At 40.4% G+C, this 27,949-nt stretch overlaps 1 protein-coding gene across 1 annotated transcript; it reads left to right on the top strand.

Moving 5' to 3' along the window:
* On the top strand, nucleotides 1–23,625 carry LOC147246432 (uncharacterized protein C14orf132). The gene is made up of 2 exons (XM_086182618.1): nucleotides 1–356; nucleotides 21,657–23,625. Exons 1-2 carry the CDS (start codon nucleotides 333–335, stop codon nucleotides 21,891–21,893), a joined length of 261 nt encoding a protein of 86 aa, XP_086038744.1. The 5' UTR covers nucleotides 1–332; the 3' UTR covers nucleotides 21,894–23,625.
* Nucleotides 23,626–27,949: the final 4,324 nt, after the last annotated feature.

Raw genomic sequence — 27,949 nt, 5'->3', positions numbered from 1 at the left:
ATCCAGCTGCACAGTCTCCTCCACCGCCTCTCTCTCACGCTGTCTCCCGCATCCGCATCTCTTCATCCCTCCGTCTGCTCTGCTCTTTTCGTTTCCTCCCCTGTTATTATTATTTCCTATACCTCTCTCTCTCTCTCTCTCTCGCTCTCTCTTTCTCTCCCCTCCTCCACCGTTTTGTTCTAATTCGCCATCTTCGACAATGATCCTCACGTGAAGTCCGACAACTTGCAAAGCCCCGTGTAGAGGAACAAGACAAATGCTCCATCGGAGAAGAGAAAACAGCACGCAGGGCTCCTTCTGTCATTGAGTGCCTTCTTGAACTGAGCAACAGTATGGATCTCTTATTCATGGCGCAGGTAAGTCTCTCCCTCTCCTGCACGTCGGCTCCACTTAACTTTTTATTTTGATATTTTGTGAATTGATCCCATGGGCGTGGCAGGCCAACAAGTTCACTTGACGCTCTTTACAATTCATCTATAAAGACAAATAACATCAAATCTTTCCTTTATGGCAAAAAACAGAAATGCATCTAAACATTTCAAATGAGATTTAACCGAGTTGGTGTTGTGGTACTGTTTGTTCCGGTGGCAATACAAGTCGGGAGGATCATTCTAACGTGATCATTCCTAATTAGTGAGAGGCTTGTCATGGTGAATATAATGAATATACGTATGATACAATTTTACATGAAAAGAAATTGTTAATGACAATATTAATTCATATTGATTTAACCAGAATTTGGAGTAAATGATGACTGAATGCAGTGTTCAGACTAATTCTGCACAGTCACACAAGATTTGCATTTTAATTGAATTCAATTAGATGATTGAATTGATTTATTGTTTCACTTAATACAGATACACGTCGTCACCTTGGATATACATATATCATATTGATAATACACTTCCTTTTTTTTTCTTTTTTTCTTTTTCTTTTTTAGCTCGACCGACAACACGAGTTGTGGGTCTGTTTTCATCAGGAGCTGATTTTGTGTTCTTCCTGTCCTCCCACTGTCTCGCTCACTGGCGTCTCATGGTTTGTCTGGTGCCATCCACTTTTATGCCATTTTATGTGCAGCTGCTTTTAGAGCATTCATGACATTATCTCTGCTGCCAATTACCGTTACACAGGCCAGACTAAACCAACGACTCCAAAGTCTATTTCAATCACGTACCCTTGAAAGAAATGCATCGAAGCATGGGCCCAGTCTGAACACACAGCTTTTGGCTTTGACTTGCGCAACCTTCTTTACCGTCACCGGAGGGGAACCATAGATGGTCAGTTTTAGTTTAATTTTGAAAACTTCTTATGGGTAAAATAATCAATTGTGTTGATTGAAATAAACAATACGGAGCAGTTTTTCTTAAGTAAAAGTGTAGCAGTAGCCAATGACAGGGCAGTGACAGCCGTAAGAAGTTACTGTCTAGGTTGCTGATGGATGAATGTCACTGTGAAACCACTCAGCCGGAGCAGGGAGGGCTTCAAAGCCTATATGTGGGGGGTTTTTCTCCCTAAACTGATCTGCAGCATGAGAAACACGCAGCCAGTAAAGTTGAAAAGAAGCAGTTTGTGCAAGAAGGGAACACAGTTGAAGGAACAGAACGACGCAGAGACAGCGCAGATCAGGACTGAAAAGGGTGGTGAATTTATTTGGTCCTGATCATACGATGCCCATACTTGAACTGATGCATGTCTTTCTTATGCTCCTAAAACAGTTGAAGGTGGGGACCAGCTGCTGGTAGCAGGTTTGGTGGTAGTGCAGGGTGACAAAAATTGATTGATGCAATAGTTCTAACCTGGTTTAGATGAGGCTCCGCTTTGCTTCCATTTCACCGTGATCTCATTAGCTTATTCTCATTCCCTGCCGCTCTTCAGGTCACACTTTTTGTGAGAAGTATCCAGCAATATCTTCTCCTCAGGAATGCAATGAGTAATTTTACCGGTGAAATGATTTCCAGAGCCCTGAGCCCTCTATAATGGAGATTGTAAGTGAAGTCAGGAAATTGTCCCTAGAGTTCTGAAAATGGACTTCACATTGGAAGAATTTTGTATTTTGTATTTTTGGTCCATTTATCACATTATGGTTCTCTCACCTGCAAACTTCACCGTCACTTTGTCTTCACAGGATGACGAACGTAAGAACCGTTCATTCAGACAGACAGGGAGAATTCCTTTGAAAGAAGTCAGACTCTTAAAAGAGCTTCAACTGGGGCGTTGGGAGGATGCACAGGTCATTAATACTGGATACTGTAAGAGAGTACGAAGCTCATTACGTCTATAAATCTTCCTTGATGTCTTAAAGAAACTAAGACTGGGTATTTAGGATAAACTTGTAAAAGACAAGAAAATTCATCAGGAAAACCAGTCCAGTATGGTACCACAATTAGGCTTCGTTTCGCTGCATTTGTCACTCCTCCTTTTGTTGAAATGTCTTTGTCGACTATCAGAAACATGTTAAATAGCTCTCCACAGAACAAGCCGCACGCTTTTGTGTTTGGTAAAGGATTTGCATTTGGCAGCGATGCGTCACTGGTAAGAATTGAAAAGGGCATACTTCATTAGGCTGAAAGTAGCGGCACCCTCCAGCATGACAAAACATGGATTAATGGGTGATGGTGGAACTTTGGAATCCTAAATTGAAGGTAATTTATCCTTTAACTTTCTTAAATTCAATCACGGAGAGACTAAGAAGAATAAACAGAGAGATAATAAAGTAGAACCAAGTTGAATTGATTACGGTAATTTTACTGAAAAATAAAAGACTTTCGTGCTTAGAATGGAGTAGAATACTTTAAAAAAAATCATAGCCGAGACCATAGATTACGGATTTGTGTGTAAGAATACACTGAAGTCTAGAAACCTCAAATGAGCGCTTCTTGAATCCGTGTAGTGTTTTGAACTGACACCAGAAGGCCCTCCTCATGGGGTGAGGGAAGTGGGTGCAGACGTGTCGGGGCGGAGACGACAACAGTATGCAGTGAGAACTCTGTTAAAAGTGCAGGTTATTGGCTTAACGGCACCCGTGTCAGAGTTTGATGGTTGGAAAAGATTGAGGTCATGGAGGAGCGAGCCTTCTAGTTTCAATTTTTACAGAACTCAAATTCGACCGACTTGGAAAATGTTTCAGAACTTAAGCCAAATACTCGGATGGTTAATCCTGCATGCACATCTTTGGAGATTTGACTGTGTACATCATTATTTCCGTCCCCCGAGGAGGTAACGTGATCACCTGCATGTGCAAAAGGGTAAAATGTGTGTGACATAACGCTTCTGGATGAACTGTTGTGCTGCAGAGATGTCCCACAACGCAAATGATATTCTACAGACTTAAAAAAAAAAAAAAAAAAAAGATTTGCTGAATAATGGCAAGCGAAATATGATTCCTTCTAATAGTTGAATCATTTTGCAATATCGGTCAAAACAATAAGAATTAGATATTAATTCCTAATTGTTTCAAATTAGTGTTTGTCTGTTTGTTCCTTCTCCACAACTAATCGGTGGACTTTATGGAAATTCGGGGGGAAAGTAGTGAACATTTCAGGGAACAAGTGATTCAGCTTTGGAGGTGATCTGACAAAATTTCAGATCTTGGATCCTGAGGATTGTTCAAGGCCAATGGCAGAGAAGAGCTAGTAGTGGCGTTGGTAAACGGTTAAAAGAAGAACGCTTTGGCATCGGGGAATCTGAGGTCTGTAGTCTAGATGCTGTACAGCGGATGGAGGCGTAAGTGTTACTCTCAGAGAGCATACAGAACATGTTCTGGGTCACTTGTGCTAGTATTGGTGATTCAAAACAACATTTATGAGCAGATTCTGATGATGCTGTGTTCCTAGTCTCCCTGCACGTAGCCTCCTTGGCAGAGGTGCACGCTCTCTGAGTGCTTTCTAGTTTGAACAATGAGTCAGTGTCTTTCCGGCTCATACTATCAGATGCTGAGGTCAAGTTTGATGCGTTGTAGACAGGCTCGGGAGCCATCTTGGGCATTTCGCCAGTCTCAGATGGGCTTCAGCTGATGGACCTTTCACAAACAGCATCAGATCCTGTGTCCGTCAAACACATGCCGACCCTCTGGAGTCAACCTTTGACACTTTTTTTTTTTGCAGGAACACTACATTCGCACGGACAGGCTTCTTAAGACTGGTTTTTAAAGTTGATCCTCTGTATGTTTATTCACTTTAAACCCTTCTCATATCTGGACACTTCAAAAGGTGACGTTGATCTGTGTCCGTATTCTCACCTCAGATGTTGAGTCTTTTCGCAGCAGGCCATCAGCCTCTCTCATTACTCACCCACTTATTCAGTGAAGCCGTGGCTCTGAGTCATTCTACCTGACAGGGTTGTCCATCTCTTCTTCTGTAAGAGAAGATGGATGGGAGGGAAAGAACGAGGATGGAGGGAGTGGTTGACAGCTTCACCGTGAACTGAGCCATCTGTATTTACCAACATTAACCAGCCCCCCCCACCACCACCCCTCCACCCCCCAACCTCGCCCCTCTTCTGGAGATTCTAACAAAATTAGAAAATCCACTTAAGCTTACTTTGGTGCCAGAAGACAGGACAATACAACAGGCCAAGATTCAATACAATTAGGACTTAAAATGAATAGATGTTATGAACTAAATCTTCATTATTGCAGTCCAGATGGTTCAGATTAAACAAATAAACTGATGTAAGTGATAAATGAACAAGGGAGAGGTGCAGCCAGAGGTTGTGACTGTGCACGTTGCTGGATATTGAGTGAAAGTTCAAAAATTAGATTATTTTTCTATTAAACACACTTTAAAAAAGAAAAAAGCCACCGCTTCCTGGGCTATATCAAGACCATCTATGTTCCTGGTTGCATAAAAAATTCAATTATGTTATCTCACTGTGCATTCTTCATGCGCTGACTGTCCCTTTTAAAAAATAAATCTCCTGGTCTCCTTGGTGGAGGCTTATTTTGAAGTATGTTACAACGGCACACCAACCTTTTCATCTCCAAGAGTTCATTACCATTCTGCTCTATTGTCAGCTTTTTCAGCAATTGCTTTTCTGAGAAAGATACACTGTGGCCTTGAGATAGTGGAAACGTACCCTTATTTTGATTTGGAATGTTGTTAACATCCAGAGGAAATAGGAATCACCTCAGACCAATCAGACGGGAGGTGTTTTCACAAGATAGATGAAAAAAACAAAAATCTGCCATTCTTAGTCCCGCTGTGTTCTATTTTTAGCAGCTTTCCGAGACGATTTGAAGACTTTTCATGTCTTTGGGTTTCATTTGTGTGCTTAGACAGTTTGTTTCTTAAAATGTAGATCAATCAAAATAAAGTTTACACTGTGATATTAACATCAACTAAGAGAGTGGATAGACAAATATATTTATATATTAAAAGAGGGAAATAGAGAGAATGAGAGAGAGAAAGAGAGAGAGAGAGAGAAAGCCTTTAAGTGATGAAGATGCAACTCTGCTTCACACATCTCTATTAATAGATAATTTTCATAGCTGGGTTGAAGGAGAGGTCAAGCTCTTCACAGCAGGACCACTTCGTAGTTTACTCTCATTTGATGGATGCATGTTGAGAGAACAGGGGAATACACACCAGGCGGGAGTGTTTAGCGTGAACACGATGTGCTACTTTTTTCTTATTAGTTTTGGTTTTTTTTGCTTTTCAATTTTTTTTTTTTTAATGACATCTCGCTCGTAATCAAAGCAAAGCCTCATTAAAAAAAAAAAAAAAAACAGTTTATGTCATCATGCTGTTGCTTCCGCAGGTGGTTGCATTATAGGCAGCCTCAGTCTCTTTCTGCAACATCTTTATGGTCTGGGAGCTATGGCAACAAAGTGCTAATTATGAGGAAATAAGGGTCTATTTTTAGCACTGATCACTCCAGGAGTAGGCGCTAAACAGCCTCGTAATTAAACAGAGTTCACTAAAGCCATCCCCCGAAGAACAATTGTTCAATCATAGCTTAGCAACCGCAGGAAACGCTCCTCTGTCAATCTTCCTACATGTTGAGGTCATTTAATGGGCCTGTATATAAAGAGCCTGGAAGGTAGATTCTTTTTTTATCCTAACAAAAAAAACAACAACAACTGCAAGAATGTCCGGCTAATTAGTTTACTTCCTACAGTAGCTGTACACCATTATTTTCAGGCCTGAGGGGTATTAATACTCTGGTTTTTTGAGGGTTTGCAGGTTACATAAAACACTTCAAAGACGTTGTGGTATTCATCTGATGAAGCCTTGTTCCCCGTGTTTTCTGAGTTGCTCGGTTAAAAAAACATATGAAACAAATAACAGCCTGTTACAGGGTTAGATTGCTTCAGCACAAATATTGTTTGTGCTCTTAATGGTTGATGGGATTCATTTTGTCAGTGTGTCAGATTATGACCAGTTGTTGTTGTTTTTGTTTTGCTTAAAGCCACATGTTAAGCAACAAATCTTGGACCGAATTTTTACAGGCCATATGTCTCGAAATTTTTTTGGGATTTTCCATATTGGCGAATCAGGAGGAAATAACTGTCTCAGCAACACATCTTTCTCTCAAAGTGCTGAGCACAGTCCTCTAACCGGTACTGCTATATAAGTCATTTGTTCCAACCCAAAACAACACATTTTTAGCAATCTCTGGTTTGGTTTCAGGGCAGAAACACTTAGTTATGGTTAGAAACACATCATGGTTTAGGTTCAAATGAGCACTCTTTTGACAAAAACAGGAAGCCAACACTCACCGCTGGTGACACAAAATCAACAAGCCTGATCCCGCTGCAGCTGCCTCGTATCTACTCCCTCATCAGTGACTGTACGCTATCCAAATATCCCGTCAAAACAGCTGCAAAACACCATTAAAACAGCGGCGACCGTCAAAGCAGCTTCATCTACCCAGCATGAGTCCCAACATGAGTCTCCACTCAGCAGTCAACATGAGTCTCATTATTCGCTGCCCCCTCCACCTCTGTGTTCCTCTTTTTAATAACCTTATGAGGCTTCGCACTTTCCTGTTGTCATATCTACTGTGGCCACCAGATGGCATTAGTCACATAATTATAGAACATTTTCATTGTGTTTTCACAGTATACTGGATTTGCTCATTCTTCTGAAGAGGACAGGCTGTCAGTACGGAGTGGGATTGGTGAGACAGGGGCCCACTTATAGAAAATTAGAATTCTACAGGCACCTCTTGTTGTGGGTGATTGTTTGTGATAGAGTATCTTTGACAAAACCCAGGGATGGATAAAGAAAATGACTCAGCTGCGGCTGTATTCAGTGACTCCTCTGTGTCTGCGTGATATGTTATCTTACAACATGTTTGTGGTGTCAACCAAACATCTCCCGGCACCTGAAATGAGTGATTGCACATTAGAAGAAATCCTGGGGAGAATGAAAGAGAGACTTGATGGACTGTGACAGCAAAGTATGAAGTAATAACATCTTTCCCTGATAGACCTAACCCCCCAACTGCATGATGCTTTCTATATGACTGCGCCTCTGATATTCAGCATGTATGAATTATGTATTCCTACATAAATAATCTATTCAGCACTCATCCTGAGATAATTTCAAAAGCAGCCCCATCCTTGTATTGATACGTCTCTGAATACGATTTGGGTTGAAATTATAATGGCCGTTGCCTCAGCATCGTAGGAAAGCTCCATGTTGACGTTCCTGTCATTAAATCGCATATAAAATGTAAATCAGAAATCAGCTCATGAGCCTTTCTGTTGGATAAAAAGGAAACGTGGGTTTTAATCATGAGAGTTAAACAATCGGGAGTGGGTCTACTTTGCTAGAGAGATGCAGAAAAGCAGCTGATTACAAACGATTTGACAAACAAGCAGAGAAGAGTGATGGTTGCAGTCACACATCACCCCGGCCGCTGTAATTTATTGGGAATCATTATGGATTTTTAGAATCATTAGCATGCTGGACATAAAGTAATAAAACAATATAAGAGTGTTACGTAGTGAGTCTCAACTAGAATAGTTGGCAGGAGGTATTGATTAAAATGCTACAGTAAATTGAACACTGAGTGCAACAGAAGAAAAAAAGAAGAATTGATTATTGCTTGATGGTTTGAGCTTAAATTTATGAGCTGTATTTGTATAATTTGCCCGATTTATTGATTTTTTTTTTTTTTTTTTTACATCCCTTAAATTGAATTCTTCAAATGTTATTGTCAGGTTCCTTTCTTTGGTACCTCAAACACTTTCAAACAATGCAACAACAAGCAAAACTTACTTTTGATTCCATCTCTTTCAACTCTTTGAGACTGACCTTGCATTGGAACAAAGACAAGCTCCCTTGAAGCAATGACATGCTGCACAAAGACGGGCCTTTCTTCTTCTTTCTTTGTCTCGCCACTTGTTTAATATATAAAGGAGATGAGGTTCTATCACATATGAACCTTCACTGCCTATAAAAATCTTCTTCCGGAGTCTAAGAAAGTATTTAAAGTTTCTCTGACAGTTTCATTATGTTTCCTCCAAACTTCAGCATGCATACAATATGTTATCATCCTGGAATGTGACACGCTTCCTTTGCTGGGTCTCAGTTTTTTTGGTCTGATAGCTCATTTGTGTGTCATGCATCTGTAATAATTAAGGTTACAAATGGACTACTCTCAATTTCCCTGCTATTTGCCTCTGCTGTCAGCGAGTATTATGCATCGGCAGATTTATTGCCCTTATTTACATCATCTAACTCAAGCTTGGGATAATGATCCACAGCTTTTATGATATTTTATATTAAGCAAATCTGACTGTGACCTTCTCATTTCGGATGCATGCAACTTTAATGCCCAGATGATGGATCAGGCACTTACGGTACAGTCAGTTGTATTATGTACAGGAAATCATTCGGAATCCCTGCTGGTATGCATGAGTGGTGGTGAAACTTTTGATTTTTCATAAAATGTTGAATTTTTCATACCTTCAAGATTTCTTTGCTGAGGCTTTGATGTATTTGAGCTAAATATCTTAAATTTATATTCAGTGTTTCAGCTCCAAAGATACGCAGCACGTATGATTATTTTATCATTACGCCTCTGTTGTGTTTCACTCTTTTGAGCTGCTTGCAAAAGAGCATGGAAAACATATTTTTTCACTATTTCAGGCATTTTCCTTTCAGTCTGGATGAGTATTGAGCTTGCTGCAACCAGAAGTGCAACACAACAATCTGGTATGTACGTCACATATCCCTCTGAGCTTGAAACTACTCTGCAAGCATCGCACAGCTCCTAAAGGCTTAGTGCTGTGTGGGATTCCGATTAATCTATCCCCATGCAAAAAAAAAAAAAAGAAAAACCTCTTCCAATCTATGTAGTGGTTAGAAGCAGCTATAGAGTGTGGTATCAATTCAGAGAGTGCGAACACACTGTGATTGATTCATTTTACACCTGAGAGTCTGAAGATTGCTTTAATGTGCAGGCATGCACAAAAACCACACACATGCGAAGACACGCCTCTGTGTGTCTTGAGTGCCTTCCCGTCGCTCCTTGTCACATACATATCCATCTCAGCCTTTGAAAGACAAAGGATTCTATTTATTAAGCAGTGATTCATAGACAGATGACACAGAACAGTACATACAAAGCTTTCAAGTGCAGTTGTGTGTATTAATGCATGTAACCATATGACAAAAGCATCTTTATTTGCGATGGAAATATTCCAATATGACTTGATGTGGTCTGTCACAATGTACAAAAATGAATAAATGTGCCTTTACTTGATACATAAACTGACACACACACACACACACACACAAAACACAGAGTCTCACACACTCATACTGTAACATTCATACTGATTTAAGATTGAGGGCATGAAGAGTGAGGGAGTGTTGCTATCTGAAACACTGTAACTAGGCCAACATGGCACACATGTGACAAATTCACAACACCCTCACCCACCTCGTCTTCCCACAGGGAAATATGAACTGTAACCACTCACAAACACACATGCCAACCTGCAGCAATGCACACGGCATAGCACCTACACCAGCGTGCACACACACGCACACACACACACACACACACACATGCACACAAAGTGACGCACTAATTTAATTTAGCAGCTGTTGTGTGGCTTTGCTGTTGGCCATTAACAGTAGTATATAAACATAGGAGTCCATCACTGGCTCATCAGACAGGATTTTTTTTGTCAGTCGTGTAGGTGGTGGGGGAGATTTTCCCCTGGCAGCGTCTTCCTACATTTATTTTCTATCTGTTGAAATACAATGTTTTGGTGTCTTACTTCAGTAGGTGGAATTACAGTTTGTATCTAGGAACAGCATTTAGACCCATCAATGGCACATAGATAGCTTGGGCTGTTTGTATATTAGGCAGCCACTGAATATAGTTGATAAATGTACTGGAAGAGCTCTTTTTTATTGGAAAAACCTCCCCCAAAAACAAGCTAATTTCGGACAAAAAACAAAAATTTAAACACCCTTGAAAATGAATATGTTCCCTCCTCACACCCCTTCACCAAGTGTCTCGAAAACAGGACTGGCAGTTTTTCCATAATTCCAATGAAAAATACGATCGCTGACAACTACCGCAACCCCACACACAAACCCACACAGAAATTTGATGGATTTTTTTTTTTCCTAAGCAATTTTCTCCAGCCCTCCACCAGGTTTAGTGACAAATTAGCATGCAAAATATCACAAAACAGAAAAAAAATAAATAACAGATGAATTATTACCCATGTAGCTACAGTAAATGAAAGAATCAAAGCATTCCCAGAGAATTCCAACGTGGGAATATATTCCCAGTCAGTTTCTGGAATGTGGCACAAATATGGCTGTGTGACACTTGGAAACGATGTTAATTATTGAGGATTTTTAGTTGTTCATTTAAGCTCTTGTCTTGATCGCTGCGGTCAACAACATCTTCATCTGAAGGGGAGCCGTCAAAACCAGGCAACGCATGAACATTCTTGAAAACACTTTAACATTAGAATTGGTTATGGAAGAACAAGCTCATGAACATTTGAAATGAGGAAATCATTTCATAAAACCATATCGAACTCAGATGAATTCATACACAGGGCATCGCCAACGATGTCTTCTTTTTTTTTTTTTTTTGAGTATGAATATAAGACCTTCGATCTTTAGTTAACTGGCCTGATTTACACAGAAGTTACATGCACAATGATAGTTTCCACAACTTTAGCTTTAAGAAGAAGAGTCATTAATCACTTTCTACACTTGACACATGTATACAGCATACACTGTAGAAGAACAGAGGCTATTTGGATTTATCGTTGAGTATAAATCGGTAGTTTGTTCTAAAATCTGCAATGAAATTCCTTCCATCTGGCTTTGAGAGTAACTCTGCCTTCTTTTCAGTTCAGTTCCCAGGAGAGTTATACCACAGTAAGACATCGCATTAATTAATGAGACAGGATATTAAGGACAGAGCAGCAGAGATTTGTGAATACAGATTATCCAGTTAAAAAGAGAAGGAAACTGATAAAAATGTAATAGATGGTGCTATTCAGCGTAATTTATAATGGTGGGAACACTCTGCATGCATCTGTAGACCTCCTATAAACATAGCCATTAAACAGCATTCTATAGTGATGCTATAGTCTATACTGATGTAAAAAAAAAAAAAAAGAAAAAAAGCAGTTTTTCAAATTGTGTTTAAAAAGCTGTGTTTTCTCCTTACTCCTTTATCAGTTTTTGGTGTACGGTCAATAAGCCTTAAGACAGACGGACAGAACCTCCTTGGGAAAAAGGAGAATAATTGCCTGGATATGATACTGATATGATTCAGAAGGGAAAGGGGGGGTGGTATGAGGTGCTATACTCCTTGAGGAGGTGAGTTCTCCTCGTATATGAAATCCCTGATTAGGAGTGACTCTGCTCTCCTGAAGTCATTGCAGCCTTGGGGAGTCAGGCAGGAAATGATTGGAGACCAGTGATGACAAGGTCAGCGCGGCGAGAGCTTGGAGAGATGGTTGAGAGAGTGTGTGTGTGTGTGTGGGGGGGGGGTCTGGCGCAGCGGTGTCCGGTGCTGAACCATAACCTGGAGTCTTTTGGCGTGACAGACTTCTTGGATTTGGAATTTGTTCAGACGGGAGGTGTGGGAGAGGGAGAATTTGAGGTGGTTGAAGTCGAAGTGACCTGTGATGTTACTGCATATGATCGAAATTTTTAAAAAAAGAAGAAAAAAAAAAGCCTGCAGAATATATAGCAATAATAGCATTATGGAGCACTTCTGCATATGAACCCATTGCTGGTAATAGTTTTTAACCGTAACAAATTGCCCCTTTAGCAAGAAAAATCTCTGTCTGCTTGAAAAATATGGTGGTTTTACTGCAAATACACACTGATGTAGTTGATGGTTCATTTCCAGAGTGGCTAAGCCCAAAAGCCATTCCCGTAGCATTTCACATGATTATTATAGCTGTACTAATGATTACACACAAATAGTAGCGCTCTGAAGAATGTATGCTCATGAGCACGACCGATAGAACCATGAATCACAGAAGCACTGAGTAAAAGCTCCCCTTTATCTGTACCGCCTTAGACGTTTCTTCATCATTTTGCTCTGCACTTTAGAGATCAAAGTGGAATGGGGGGTCTTTCAGCTTGCTCTGTATATTAGTGACGGGTGAAAAGCGGAGCCTACCCTGCCCACCTCTCACTGGCCCAAGTTTTACATGAGTGGAGATTCAATTAAAGGCTTCCGTCTCCATGCTGAGATTCGTCTGTATTGCACAGTGAGTGAGCAGGCAGGCACGCTCGGACCCGTAGGGGCGACTGCTGACGCCAGCAAGAGCTACATCCAGAATGTGGTAATATATTTTTTTCCCTTTATAAACACAGCTTTCACACACACGCACACACATTTATTTTCTTGAGCTTTATCATAACTGCTACTTAAAGCTGGGTGCACACTGAAGGATATTCTGGTTTATCTGAGTTCTAGCTGAGGCTGACCAGCACAGATTATCTGGCCAAATGCACCTGACGCAGGTTTACAGACATAATCTCAATGTTACGACAGTCTCTCCGATCTCTTGACATCCTGTCGTGTGAAAGGAACACCAGTGGAAGTGTCACCCACTGGATGTCGTGTACCTAAACTTGTAGAAGTTGGTCCAAACATCTAAAACGAACAATGAAACTTTTTTTTTCCCTCTTGTCTGACTTCCAATATGCAAAGCATCTTGCACACCCGCTCGCAGCCAGTTCACGTGACTGTCCACCTGTGTTTTGTCTTCTTCTCTGCTAGATCTTACAAGTTTCTGGGCGATACCAAGTTCAGCGCATAGTTTTCAGTTGAAAGCCGAGTGACTACCTCTTCAGTGAATTGTCTGGTGTGTGTGTTCTTATGATTAGATTAAAAAAAAAAAAAGGTTTAAGCATTCCAGAATCCTTGTGTGCACCAAGTGTAACCCTAACCTTAACCACTGATTGTAAAATTAGCCTTTTTTTCCTATTTGAGCCATGGTTTTTATCCCCACTTTCGTATGTCGTCCCCAATGAACTAATTTGAAGTCTTATTTGTATCCCTGAAAGTGGCTTTGCTTGGTATAGCGGTCCCCTGATCCCTGCGTGAGGAGACTGTTCACGTGGTTGTTAGAGTAGAGGCACTAGCACAGTGAGTGATGGCCGCTTTACCTCCAGACGTTCTTAATAGAGCTCCCTAATGGATTTTAGCCAGATTGTCAGAGTTATTTGTTTGATTTGTGTTTCTTCTGCAATAACCATTAAAAATCTGTTTGTCTGCTTTCGTGATTGTTTGTGCGAGTGTTGGCAGATGCAGCTACCGACTCTCAGACACCGCAGGAGGTGGCACGTGACTCCACTGGGTGTGTTTTAATTGAAATTGCCGGTGATGTAAAATACATGAGCGAGCTCTGCTTATAGATTTGGAAGTGGTGTGCGATATTGCACTGCAGGAAATCTGTTGTTCCAGTGTGATGTGTACTTTGGTGTAAACTGTACCATGAAACACATGCTGCACATAATCTATCCTATACATATTTAAAATGTATGCAGCGTTGCATGATTAATGACCTTTGGCCATCGTGAAAAAGCCTTTTTAGGTAAAATTTGAAAGAAAAAAATCTTAATGTAAATGACGACAATTTTTATAGCCACCAACTGAACAATACTTCTATGATGAATAAACCCGTAAAAGAAAAGATAACTACAGCGGTGTTTGTCACTATCCTGTATGGACCATTCTTGTTATATATATATATATATATATATATATATATATATATATATATATATATATATATATATATATATATATATATATGAGGGATAAAAGAGGATATATGAAAACAGAACAGTACTAACAATGGAAACAGAACTCCACTACAAACTGGACTAATGACACAACAACAAGGAACAGGTAGAGAAGGGATGTGTGTGTGTGTGTGTGTGTGTGTGTGTGTGTGTGTGTGTGTGTGTGTGTGTGTGTGTGTGTGTGTGTTTTGGCTGGGAAGGAGCTGACAGGATGAGGAACAATATAAAATATGTTTCAGCTCAAATCAAAGTGATGTGGGATTTCTGAGCGTACGGCTGGAATTATACCGGCCATTGTTCTTCAGTGGGTCATTTTTGAAAGTTTTGAAAGCTAAAGTTTCGACATAAGTCCACAGTCTATAGTCACAGTGAGGTGATGCAGAGGTTAAAAAGTGACCTCAAGAAAGCTTTTGTGAGTTTGATGATCATCCCAGTGTGTTTTTAGGTCTTTTGGCACTTTAGACCAAATGCAGTCAGTGTTGGTCTGCTGGGGTTTGGAGAGTGTCCAGAGGGGAAAGTATTTTGCTCGTTTTAGAACCAAATCCATGACATGGTGTAAAGGATGAAGGGGCTGCAGCATCCGAATAAGTCGGACTCATTCAGGTTTATCCATGTCTTGTTGAACTATTTAGGCAGGTTATTTTGTATACCTTTATTTTGTCATCCTATATTTATAAGGTGTTCTGTATTACGTGACCGTTTCCCATTTTAAGATGATGTATCAACAGAACCAGTCATGCGATTAGCTGACGAGCTCTCGCCAGTGTGACTGGGGACTTTTAAAAGCTGAATAATTAACTTCACAAGTTTAAGTGGGCTGTGTTAAAAATACCATCTAAACCATGTATAAACCACCATCACAAATTCAGCTGCCTCATCTTCTATCCACAACCAAACCATCAAAAAATGCAAGGATCATGCCTGATTTTGTTTTCATGAAGGCTGCAATATTTCCAGAGAATTTCAGAACGGAAATATGGAAAGCTGGTACTAAAAAGAAATGAATACGATTTTGAAAACAAAAGCATCTTTGCAGATCTAATAAAACAGAATTCTCATAATGACTAAGAAGGCAAATTCTGTTTGAGGAGGATTCTTGTGTTTGCTAATTGAGTCATTCAGTTCCAGCCCATGTTTACAGAGACCACGTGACTACAAATCAGCAATGAAATATGAACATGCATCACTCTCTCTTTGCATTTTTTTTTAACCTTGTCACAGTTTCATCCAAACAAATAAAAAATTAAATACAGAAAATATGAACCATGTATCAAAGACAACCTCTCCAGCTGTGTTATAGAATATCCGTGGACCAGTGTGTCCAGCAGAGATCATTTAGACTAGCCTTAATGTTCTATCGAGTTATAAGATTTGAATTGTAAGATTTAAAATGCGGCTGGGCTGCTGAGACGGGGAAAATCAATGAGAGCAAAGCTGTAAATCTGAGCAGCAGGAACCAGGCTTGAAACTGGAACGCTCAACGCTTGTGTGCGGGTGAAAAAGCTTTCCTTAAAACCTTCGTAAAATCTCCTCTGAGATTTAGGGCAACATGTGAGTCCAATATGCAACATTGTAGTGGAGGACAGACGACACCAAGTGTTTTCACCCCGGCCTTCCTTGTTGTTTATGTCGTCCAGAGGGAAATGTCGCTACCTTCACTTCACCGTGCTTAGTCTTCGGAGGTTTTTCAGTTTGATTCATTTCTGTGGTCTGCTGTGTCCTGTATTGTATATACATTAGGTTATTGATACACTGTCAAAAAAAAAATGAGAGGCTGATGTAACCCTACGCAATGCTGAAAACTATAAGCTAGAAAGTGTGAGATAAACCAAGAAGTTAAAAAAGTTGAGTATGGAACGTGATGCCGAGAGTGGAACGTATATAAACTACGCAAGGTTCATGTTACTTACATAAATGTAGCTGCAGATGGGCTCTATGAATGATAATGATTGAGCTTGTATCTGCCACAGCGTGATGAAAAAAAAAAAAAAAAGTTGACTAAAGTGTTTAAGCAAGACCCCATGGTGAAATTAAAGATAATTCTTTTATCTTCTCGTGTGTATAAAAAAGAAATCCAAAGTAAAACAAAGGGGAGGAATGAATCGTATGAGACATGATTAAACACTGATCTATCAGGTGTCTCAGGTCAAAAGAATGTGCAAACATGTTTTTAACGGAGCTGCAGCTCAAAAAGTTCTTCGGTTGTGTATTTTTGAATTAAAACAGAATTGTAGTCATTTTTATTTAACCCCCATTTAAAAAAAATTTTTTTTTGGTTCAAATAGGCATAAAATCTTGTCACGAGTCTGGGAAAGGTGCTGATGGAGAGAGCGTGCAATGCGCCGAGCTTCTGAAAGAAGACAAGGGCATACACACGAATGTGGTAGAGTTTGAGACATCCGGGGGAAAAAAGAAGAGTGCAGAAACTTTAGCGTTGTGTTCTATTAAAGATTGAAAACGGTTCGGTGTTTGTGCATTTCCAAATTATGGTATCATAATGACACGCCACTGAGATGACGGATCACTTTGTACAGCAGTAACAATGACGTAGATTTGTCATGCTGTTGTGCGACACTGTGAGGAAGTTAAAATGGGATTTTTCAAACAAATACTGACAGAAATCCTGCTAACTTTGAATGACATCATATGGGAAACCCTAAGATGCATTATGAGAATCCCTTATGAATTCAAAGAGCACAGATGATTGTAAGTCCTCAGCAGGCATGTTTTTATTGACTGCGCGTGTGATGTCAAGAACCCGGTCCGTTCTTTACCCTGCAGGGGTCCAAATGAATGATCTCCCCTGCGCAGCTTGAAGTTTGTACTCCACGTTGACGCAAGTACCTCTGATTTCAGAGAGATTTCTTGATATTGCTGAACACAAAAAAAATCTCAACTGTCTGATTTTGCTCGAGAGGCTTTTGTAGCTTGGTTTTCCCTGATTCAATAACATTTATTTAGGCTTTGCTTCATTGTTCCAAAGCCATTTCACTGGGCAGTTACTGGTGAAGCGAGGCAATTACAGTCCATTCTATTTGACAATTACTCTGCTCATCCATGTAGGATGGCGAGGACAGCCTGGCTAAATAAATCAAAGCTGGGAGAGTGGAGCAGGTGGACTCAGACAGTGGAAGGAACTACGCTGAATTGACTTTAATTGATTGGGCTTTTTGTGCGTGTGTGTGTGTGTGTGTGTGTGTGTGTGTGTGTGTGTGTGTGTGTGTGTGTGTGTGTGTGTGTGTGTGTGTGTGCGTCTACCCGGGTGAAACAAACATAAGACATAGAATATGCACATCAGGGGATTCCTGGAGCTGATGGAGGGACATCTTGGTTCCGTATAACATGATCATTTTTCTCCTCCTTTTCATTCCGAACTTACAGCTTCAGAGCTGCCAGGTTGCACGCTTCATAGACGAAGTTAAAGGTTTGTAAAATGTCAAATGGGAGACAAACAATCAGGTTAAAGTTTTGACCACTTTCACATTTTCAAAGGGACGTAAATGTCAAAGCTGTGTCCTCATGCAGTGCTAGTGCAGGTGTACTTATCTGAACCGTTTTGCTGGTAGTTTAAGCTCGAGCATGTTTTCAGTAAACGCTGCTCAGTGCTATAATTTTATTACAGAGTTCACTCATCCATGCATACATGCCGATAAGCAGGGGTTTCCTGGTAGTAAAGGCGATGACCTTTGCCCACTTAAGTGCTCAGATGCTTGGGGATACTCCATCCAGAGGTCTCTATTTCCCTCTGTTCCATTAGTGCTCAACCTCTTGCTGCACTAACGTCAAGTGAAGCATCCACATGGGATTTGTGGGCTGGAATAGACAGAGGAGCAGCCCCACGGAAAATGATGACATACTGACGTGTAATTGAAACACATACGTATATAGGCACAGCATCACCGCTCAAAATAGTAAACCCAGCCAATCAAATATTTAGGTTCAGGCTTAAGACCGGAATATATTTTGCACACACTCCCAGTATCACTTCATTTTATTCGGTACACTTCCCCGTTTATGCAAACAGCTCACTCCTGTGGACAATGAGTTGCTTATAAATAAAACATAAATATAAAGAATGCAGACAGGGTTGAGAGCTTCAGTTACCGTCCGACTGAACTCTGGATTAAGGAAGATGGAGCTTTGAATGCAATGTAAGATTGTGGTGTGACTTTTAGAAGAACAAAAAAATTAAAAAGATTTTGATGAGAAGGGTCAGAAGGACTCATTAACTCTAACAACGAAGTAAAAATAGATCCAAATACAGGCCTGTAGGAGGTAAAAATAAACAAATGTCTCCACTGACGTCCTCATTACCATAAATGTGCACATTAAAAACGCACAAAAGGTATCACTGTTTGCATTTGGGGGGATTGCTCAGTTAATATTTCTGAAGAACCGGAGAGAAACTTCAGTCGAAATAGAATTATTTTTAGTTCCTCCTATTTTTTTTTCTTAAGTAAAACTCAAATACTTTTTATTGGCAACCATCCAGAAGACCTCAGAAGAAATTAAGATCATTTTACTGAGAAGTTCAGCGCTTGAAGGGATAGTCCACCCTCAAATGAAAACTCAGTCATTATCCACTCACTCTCATGCCACTAAAAGCTGCAAGCCTCACTACAGACGTTGCGTCAGTGCTATTTTTCAAAACAACTTGGCATTTTCTTCTGCTGTTGTGTATGTTTTTTTTAAAAAAAATTATTATTTTTATGTGGTCACTGTTCATTTTTACTGCAATGCCTTATTCTTGAGTTCACTGGACTTCACCTGACCTTCCAACAGCGTGAGAGTGACTAGATAATGACTGAATTTTCATTTTAATGATCAGTGTGTCGTCGCATTGCAGTTGTAGCTCATAACCCGCTATCCCTCCGTGTGCTTACTGATTCAACCAATTCAATTTTGATCCATCCAAATTTAGGAGGAGGTGAGATAAACACTCCTCTACATAAAAAAGCTGAACATTATATTGGTCGGCTGGAAGGACACGTCATTACTGAATGCATTTTTTTTTTAATTTTTGCATTGAAAGCTTCTTTACAAAATGAAATTTAATGACAAGGTTATGTGTGACTGTACTCTAGCTTACTGCTGTATTTCATGACCTTCGTGACAGGGAGATAAATATATACATGTTGAAAGGGATGAAAGGTACGCACAGTGATGCCGTAGTTGAGGGATTCAGCAGTTACAATGTGTGTATATGTGTGTGTGTGTGTGTGTGTGGGTGTGGAGTGGGGGGGCGCAGGTTGCTGGACTTCACGCATGCCTGTCTGCCCCCATCATACTCATGTTAACAGCAGGCAATCCACAGGATGTGTCATGTCATTATTCACCACCAGGGGCCATTGAACATAGAGAAGGAGGGGGCTCGCTCTCCTCTCTAAACAGTGTTTCCCCCTGTGTGAGGGAAGACCTTATCTCTGTTTATGTGTGTGTCTTTGCGTGTGTGTGTGTGTGTGTGTGTGTGTGTGTGTGTGTGTTTGTCTGTGTGCATTAGCCTGTGTGAACAGGCGAGTGAATAGCAGTGTGTGAGAGAGAGTGAAGGTGAGCAAATGAGGAAGAGAGAATTTCTGTGTATGCGAGAGCTCAACATCCCTCCGAGGTATTTTTAGCATTGTTTTCAGCATCCTCAGCAGAGTCTGTTTTCCTGTCTGAACATGGTACATGCATTTCTCAATCATACATCCTGAAGCCCACGCTCGCGCGCACACACACACACACACACACACACACACACACACACACACACACACACACACTGAAAAGAGCACTGACTTCCTTCTGCTCTAATGGCTAACCTTTGCAGTAGTCGGATTGTCCAAAGCAATAAATCATTTTTCACTTGCCACATCTGAAATATTTATTCCATGTTAATCGAGCACCACTTCATCAAAACTCATGCACAGATGAACACACACACTCATCGTTGTGTGAGCGGGATCCAGCGTGGCTGTGCAGGAAACCGTTTGCTGTACTAATGATGTCGTGATGGAGTTCATTTCTTTATAGAAATGCTAATGCAGGATCAATTGGGGGAAACCCGGTATGCTATGATTTATCAGGAAAGTCAGGCTAGATGGTTTTGGTCAAATGTTTGTGTACTTGTGTAAAAAATTCAATTGTACATACGACTACGGATTGTGCTTTGTGCTTTGCTCGGAGCATGAGACGATGGATACATGCAGGTAACAAATTCAGTGTATTTGGACTCTATCAGTGTCCAGAATCCCTCAACGTCTGGCAAAGTAAAAAGTCACCCTCTCACAGAATTTTCATGGACGCGTGCAGAAAGTCTTTTTGCCAGCAGTTCCTTTGAGAACCAGACCTTTTGTTATGTAATTGATTTTTTTTTTTTTCATTCTCTTTGCTCTCCTTTTGTTGGTAAGCTCAGGCCACAAACCCACAAATTATACAGAAACCTGCTGGTACATAACAAGCAAAGAATGAGCCTCTTCGTTAGTTTCCGCAGTTTCTGAAGTTAAAGTGTGGAAGTGAAGGTGGAACCTTTTCAATTATGCACACTTGCCAGAGAGATCTGAGGTGTGTTGCTGTTGCCTCTGGAGAACTTGATTTCCTTGCAATTCAGACAGAACCATCTGGTCTTCTTGAGGCAACAGGCAACAAATTGGGAGCTCAGAGTCTTTCCAGTGGATAGCCTTTTTGGTTTTTGCTTTCGCTAAGTAGAACAATGTGCCAGCGGAGCAAAGGCAAATTTAATGTCTTGAAATTAGACATCCAAAATCTATTGCCTGTCATCTAAAAACTTTCCCTTTTTTCGTACTGTAATGCTAGCAGTTATTCCCAGACTTCTACTTCTATAGATGATACCAGTACTAACAGTGGCCTCTCCTTCACAGTGGCTTAATTTTTTCTTAATTTTTTTGACTACAATGGATGTGGGGAAATGTTGCCTCAACCATTTATTCATATTTGAGTAGGTTTGTGAATGTATTGGGTGCTGAAGAGCCTTTCTACCTCAGGAGGAAATGGTCATAGACTTCCTGGGTGCACGTCCCCAGATGACCCGCCCGTGGCCCTACCCTGCTTCTGATTGGCTAGTACCTGGTATATTCATGCATATGGAGTGAGATAAATCCATATCAGAGCCAATCAGAGGAAGAGAAGAAATGGCATGTTGCAGAATGCAGATGGTAAAAAAAAATAGATAAAACCCTGGTTGATTTTTGATGGAGCATTTTAGGAGATGCTACAGATTTTATTTTTTGTTGGAGTACCCCGACATGAATGTGTTTGAGAATCATGTTGGGAGGTGACTTTTGGCCTGTCGTATCCCTGACACAAAGCCATGTCACCGCTAGTTTGTGTAATGTTTTAACACAAGCTGACTAAAAGTTCTGCCACTCTCGTACCTTTTTTTCCCCCCTCCTTCCCCACTAGATCCCAGTAATGACTGGAGCCTTCATGGACTCTTCTCCCAATGATGACTACAGCGGTGAACACTCACTCTTCAACTCCTCTGCCAGCGTCCACGCCGCTGCCTCGGCTGCTTCTGTACACGGCCAGCAGGATGAGTCACAGTCCATGTCCAGCGACGCCATCTGGCTCTGGATTGCCATCCTCGCCACCATTGGCAACATTGTTGTGGTGGGCATCGTCTATGCCTGCACTTTCTGATGAACACACTCACACAAAGACAAAGACCCCCGGACCCCTGCTGGAGGCCAAAAATATGTCTTCTCTCTCTTTCTCTCTCACTTGGCTTTCGGATCAGTTTGGGCCCCTGGGAGTTTGGATGTCACAAAACTGGAAAAAAACAATGAATATTACTTCATCAAAAGGGAAGACCGGGACGTGGTTGCATTTGCTGGCACTGAGTGATTTTTGGAGTCTACAACTAAAAGTTTGAGAGGATGAAAGAGCGCTTTAGTTAAAAACAGAAACAGCAAACCTGTGCTGTCAACCAAGAATCCAAGGAACTTTCATTCAGCTTAAGTTTATTTCCATGTTTCTCCACAGACAACACCCTCATTGTAATGCCAAAATGAGAATGGAGATTAAATGGGGCTTAAGATTTCAGGTTGATCCAGGCCAACTCAAACACCCATATTTGCTTCACAATTTAGGGCAGTGCTTTTTAATTATGCGCCCAAACAGAGATGGTGAATGTTAAAACATTTCGAAAGCTCTGGGATTATTTTCATCTCAGGCAGCCCTGAGGCCGAAGACATTAGAGCTCATTTAAGACATGCCTTGTGGATGAAACCAAGGATAGATACGGTGTGTTCATGTGACAGGTAACAGAGTAAGACCCTGACTGGGATTAAACTTCTTTCGCTTTACTTTGACAAAAAAAAAATCATATAGAATGACTTTATGATGAGATTTTTCTGTCGAATTAAGTCAGCCCTCCTTGAAATGAATCATCTTGTTGTCAAATACCAACCAATATCAACATCAACTCATCTACAAAATATAATTGAAAGCACAAATTTAACCCACGAGAAGATGTAGCCTATTTTACGTAATGCACTTAATTATTTTGTACAGTAAATGTTTGTTTTCTAACATTAACTACTGGGTTGTTGTTTTTTTTTTCTTTTTCACTCAAAATTAATATTTAGCAGCAAATGGTTTCTGATATTAATTTTATGTTGGGGTAGATGTAAAAAGCAGTAAATGTATGTGTTCAAAAGTAATTCAACATTGCCTGATTATAGTGGCAATAATGGTTAACTTTGTGTTAAATCTGAGTAGGAACGTGATGGCGTTAATTGTGGAATTACTTGTGTTAATATATATATAAAACTGACCTTCTGAATTTGTCACGTTTCAGTAAACTAGTTCTATGTTCCTCTGGAATCTGGAGGCAACTGTCTTCATGTCATACTGGGGAAGTATAATCACAAATGAACCCCACAGCCAAAGATGCAAATCATTCCTTCCTTAGCCTTCAGTTCTTACTCTGCATTTCTACTAATAGAGCAGCTCGTCGCCTTTGTATAAAAGTCCACTTACTGATGCTTGTGCAAAAGATTTTATTCCCGCTTTTAAAGACAGAAAGTAACAGAGTCGATTTCCTTCACCTCACAAACAAACTGATTCATAAATTCAGACGTGGAGTTTATATTTCTCCTGAAGATCGCTTCAGGCTGAAAGAAACTTAAGTGTCTCCCACACAAATGTTCATTGCAAATGACACGACTGACTTACTGTATCAACTGTACCGTGTAATGAGAAATTTAGACACTCGATATTCAAACCTCTGTTATAATGACTGTACTTCCTAAATGCTTATAGAGGGACTTTTCAAGCCTATATTATTTTTAATAAATGGTTGACGTAGAAATGTTGTAAACCACATACACGATCCCCTTTTTTGTAAAGACATATGCTACTATTAAAATGTCTGTAGTAAAGCCGACTGTTTTTCTCTGCACACATGAACATCACCACTTTCGATGGTTAACGTTGGGGGTGTGTGTGTGTGTTGGGGGGGGGGGGCACATGGTGGTTGATCATGCAAGACTGTGTTTAGCTCCATCTTTTGTCTGCCAGGCGTTGCTCCGGGTGGAGCCAACTCACTCGTAAACATCACCAGCCGTCAGGTGAGATTGATGTTTAGTTTAGATGGCGCCATCTGTTATTTTGACACAGCCACGGCGCAGGTGGCTTAGAAAGCACCTGTATTTTCTCACACTCCCTCCAACTCGCTCCCTCTCTGTCTGGAAACGCCTCAGTGTTGAAGACCCGTAACAAGGTTGTGTGCTTTAAAAGTTGTTCCCAAAATGCTTCTGCGCGTTTCAGCTGATTCATTTGTCCTGTGAATGTACTTAACCTTACACAAGCGACATGTTTTTCTTTTACTTTTTCTGCACAATTAGTTCTCATAATACATTTTATTTGACTCTTGTTTTTAATATGGCCTCTCACAACTAAGATGTAGTATTATTTTTTTTCCGGCAAAAAAAAAATCTGCGCTTATTATTTCTTTTTTTACCTTAGGTTTGATTTTTTTTTTTATATCAAAAAAGGTTCGATCCATTCTCAATCGTATTTTGCTGCGTTGTTGTTCACGTGGTATAGGAGCCCTTTGTTTAAGAACAATAAGGATACACGGACAACAACTTGTTCCACAGTTCAGCTTTACATCTGAAATGTGGTGCGGGGTTCAGTAGAAATCAGTGTTTTCTTCAAGAACTTGATAAAAAGTCGGCAAATTTCTGCAAGGCCAGTATGAATCGTTTTTATGTGTCATACTTTGCGAATGTTTTTAGTCTCATTTATGTTTCATGTGCCTGGTATGTAAAAACCTTTATATATTATTGGGATCATTTTGAAGCCAATGTTTAACTCCTTGTAGGAGCAAATAGTTAGAAAAATTTACAGAACCATCTGATTTTAAAATTAAGCGCTGTGTAAACAATATCCAAACTGAAGCTGTGCAGCACTTTCATAACATCATCAGCAGTAATTCAAGTGGAGATTCTCACCCATACAAGAAGGGAAATATATGAAATATGACGCTAAAGATTACCGATTACTATTTGTGTAAAAATTCACTGAGAGCCAAGTCATATTTGATTTATATAACCCAAAAGCACAAATCACCTCAGTCTCAGCGGGCTTCTTACGAGGAATGACACCCTCTGTCTTCATACCTCGATTCAAGTGAAGAAAAACTGCCTTCTTTTGACAAGGAAAAAAATAGAAGAAACCTCAGGAAGAGTCACAGAGGGGGCATCCCTCTCCCAGGATGGACAAACAAGGCATAGATGCTGCAAGCACTATATATATATATTTATACACACACACACACACACACACACACACACACACATACACACAACATTGTGTCACAAGAAATTCAGGTACTATTCTAACCAATACTACCTACAAAATGACTTACAGAAGTTTGCGGTTGCAAATCCCTGTCGCCCTCGGGGTAAATGATGTCAGAAACATTTCAAGATCACATTTGTAATTCCGTGAAACTCGTCACACCTTACAGACTGAATAAGCTCTCCTTTTTTTTCCACTGAGATGGCAGCTTGGCTTGATAAAATGAGGCTCAGCTCCTTTTAGATCTGCCATGGGCCTTTCTGTTCCCCCTCAGCAGAGGTGAGAGAGATGAAAGTGAAGTCGGCTGCACATCAGCTTTGAACAACCTACGCATCGCTGCTATTTCTCGGTATCCTCTCAAGCAACTCAAACGTGGAGAAAAAAGTCTCAGGTGCCTGCCGATGAATCCTTGAGGCCTCAGAAAAAGAAAGAAGAAGGAGCACCATGCAATGGATAACCATTGACCTTGCTAGGGCTAATCTATGCAAATGTATGGTAATCATTAGGTAATAGTTTGAGAGCAATCCATAGTAGCTTCATAAGTAGGGTGTGTAAGACGAGGCCGATGGCTTTGACTTTGAATAATAGTTACAGTGGTTAATTTAAAGCCACGGTGAGATTAATCAGGAGAGAGGGTGATACAGGAGGTTGTGAGGAGACAGCGCCTCTTTCTCCTCATGTTGCTCCCTGATACTTCAGCCAGACTTTTTTCCAGTCCAGAGTGACAGCTTGGCGATGAGGGGCTGGGTGTGCTAATGTATGCCAAGCTGCTGAGACAAGCTGTCAGTTCAGTAGGAAGAAGACTCTATATATCTGCCATGAGTATTACTATAGCTGCCACTGTAACACTGGTTTACATTAGCTTTTAACTCTCACTTTCCTCGGGTGAAGCACTGAGATGCTCAGTGAGTGTTTGAATGACCTTTCAGTGACAATTAGAAATTTGGATGTTTAGTTTACAGCATCATCAACTTTTTCATGTATAGTGAGTGAATTCTGAATAACCGTGAAGGTCATGAAACATATTAAAGTTGAAATCAGATATTCACAAAAAAAACAACTCACATACATTGTTCAACGAGTTTTCGAAAGGAATATTTTTTCTAATCCCATCTTTGTAAAAAAGTAATCCCATATTACGCTATATTATAAATCACATCAATGTGGTCATACCTGTTGAGGGAGTGTTGGTCAACAGGAGACAGCTGTGAAATATAGCGACCAGTTTTAATCGAGTTACTCTGTAAATGTAATCAAACGACAGATGATTCCTTTCGAAAGTGAGCCAATTACTATACAGATTACTTGATTTCAAAAGTAATTAGTTAGCTTTGTAGTAAAGTTACCAGTTACTCAGTTGTTACTTCATTGAGGGTGAGTGGTGGACAGTCGAATCCAGCTCCCACTGCTTTGTTTACTCAAGTAGCCATGGCAGGCCATACACACATGTGACGTCATCTGCCTTCTGTCTTCAAAGATGAAAACAGTGTCTCTTTTTACATTCTAGATGCCAGAAGAAACCCAAACTAAATTCTGTTGGCAACAAAGTCATGTAGCGCTGATTTGTGTTACTGCTCAACAGTGGCTCCTCGGTCAACAAATGATACAAAATACACGTTTCTTTCTCAGGGTTGTACAGCTTGCTACTCTTTCTCTTAGTGTCCCAGTTTAGATTTTCCCTTATGCAGTAATATTGCTAATCTTAATAAGGTCAGACCGACGTCTTCAATCATTTTCTCTTAAAACTATTTCCATTCTTCGTTGGCTACAAATACAAATACAGAAGGGACATGATGGATAACTGTGACAGGAAGTAAAAAACATGGAGTGGTTTGGAAAGTGATGGTGACAGAGTGGTGAGCAGGTGGGTGAACAACAGGTACAAAGAACAAAGAGGGAGAACAAAGGAAGAAAAACAAATGTACTCCGCATTTGATTGCAATAGGAGCTGATAAGTCCAACACGGTGTTTCCAACCTCCTCTCAAAATGTGTTTCCAGTACATCAGCTTGGGAAACTACAAAGCACTTGCAGCAAATTTATGTTTCTGATGTTTGTACATGAAGACTTATGGTGTAAAGACACTCAGACGCACACGAAAAGAAACAAAGGACTTGAGAATACATAATCACAAATGGAATGTGAATGAAATGGTGGCTGTAATTATTGTTCAACAAAACATTAATGAAAAGCTGCACAGTATTAGTGTCCCAGCAGGACTCATTTTCAGGTTTTCTTAAGTGTCTTACATGGCCTGGAACCCAAAAACATCTCCGAGCTCCTCTGCCCCCCTCTCCAACCCCAGGCCCGCTCAGATCCTCCGACCAGCTGCTCCTGGATGTCCCTTGACTGAGGCCGGGGAGCCAGGGCAGCCACACGTTCCCGCTGGTTGCCCCAAAACTTTGAAATAATTGGGAAAGGAAAATGCATTGTTAAGCACAACTGATCAAGGTTAAATGATCATGCCTCGCTATAAAGTCGAGGTTAATAGGTGTGTTTATAATGCATCATAAGTGCCTATACACACTCAACCATCAATGGCAGTAATGACTCATAATATGACATATGCAGTATCATAAGTTATTATTGTAGGTGTAAAGTAAACGGAGGCACATACTGATACACACTACATACTAATCGGACATTGTGGGGGCTGAGTAACGTACTACTTTTTGCGCATTTCAAGGAATTTAGGCTCCATACTAAGTAATTATTACGCAAAATGCAGAAAATTAAAATAAAATGTGTTGTTTCAGTAAAAATGAATCGTGACGTATTATGACTGTCATAATACATCACGAAGGACATTCTAAAGCACTGTAGATGTAGCACTCAAAAGAAAGTGTTACCTGCTTTATGAGCAGCTGTTGATATCTGTCATTTCAATGATGT

The sequence above is a fragment of the Aulostomus chinensis genome, chromosome 17 (assembly GCF_037954235.1).
Source record: "Aulostomus chinensis isolate RoL2024-O1b breed Wild chromosome 17, RoL_Achi_v1.0, whole genome shotgun sequence".
In the NCBI taxonomy this organism is placed as follows: Eukaryota; Metazoa; Chordata; class Actinopteri; order Syngnathiformes; family Aulostomidae; genus Aulostomus; species Aulostomus chinensis.
This window is presented reverse-complemented; position numbering and strand designations above follow the sequence as displayed.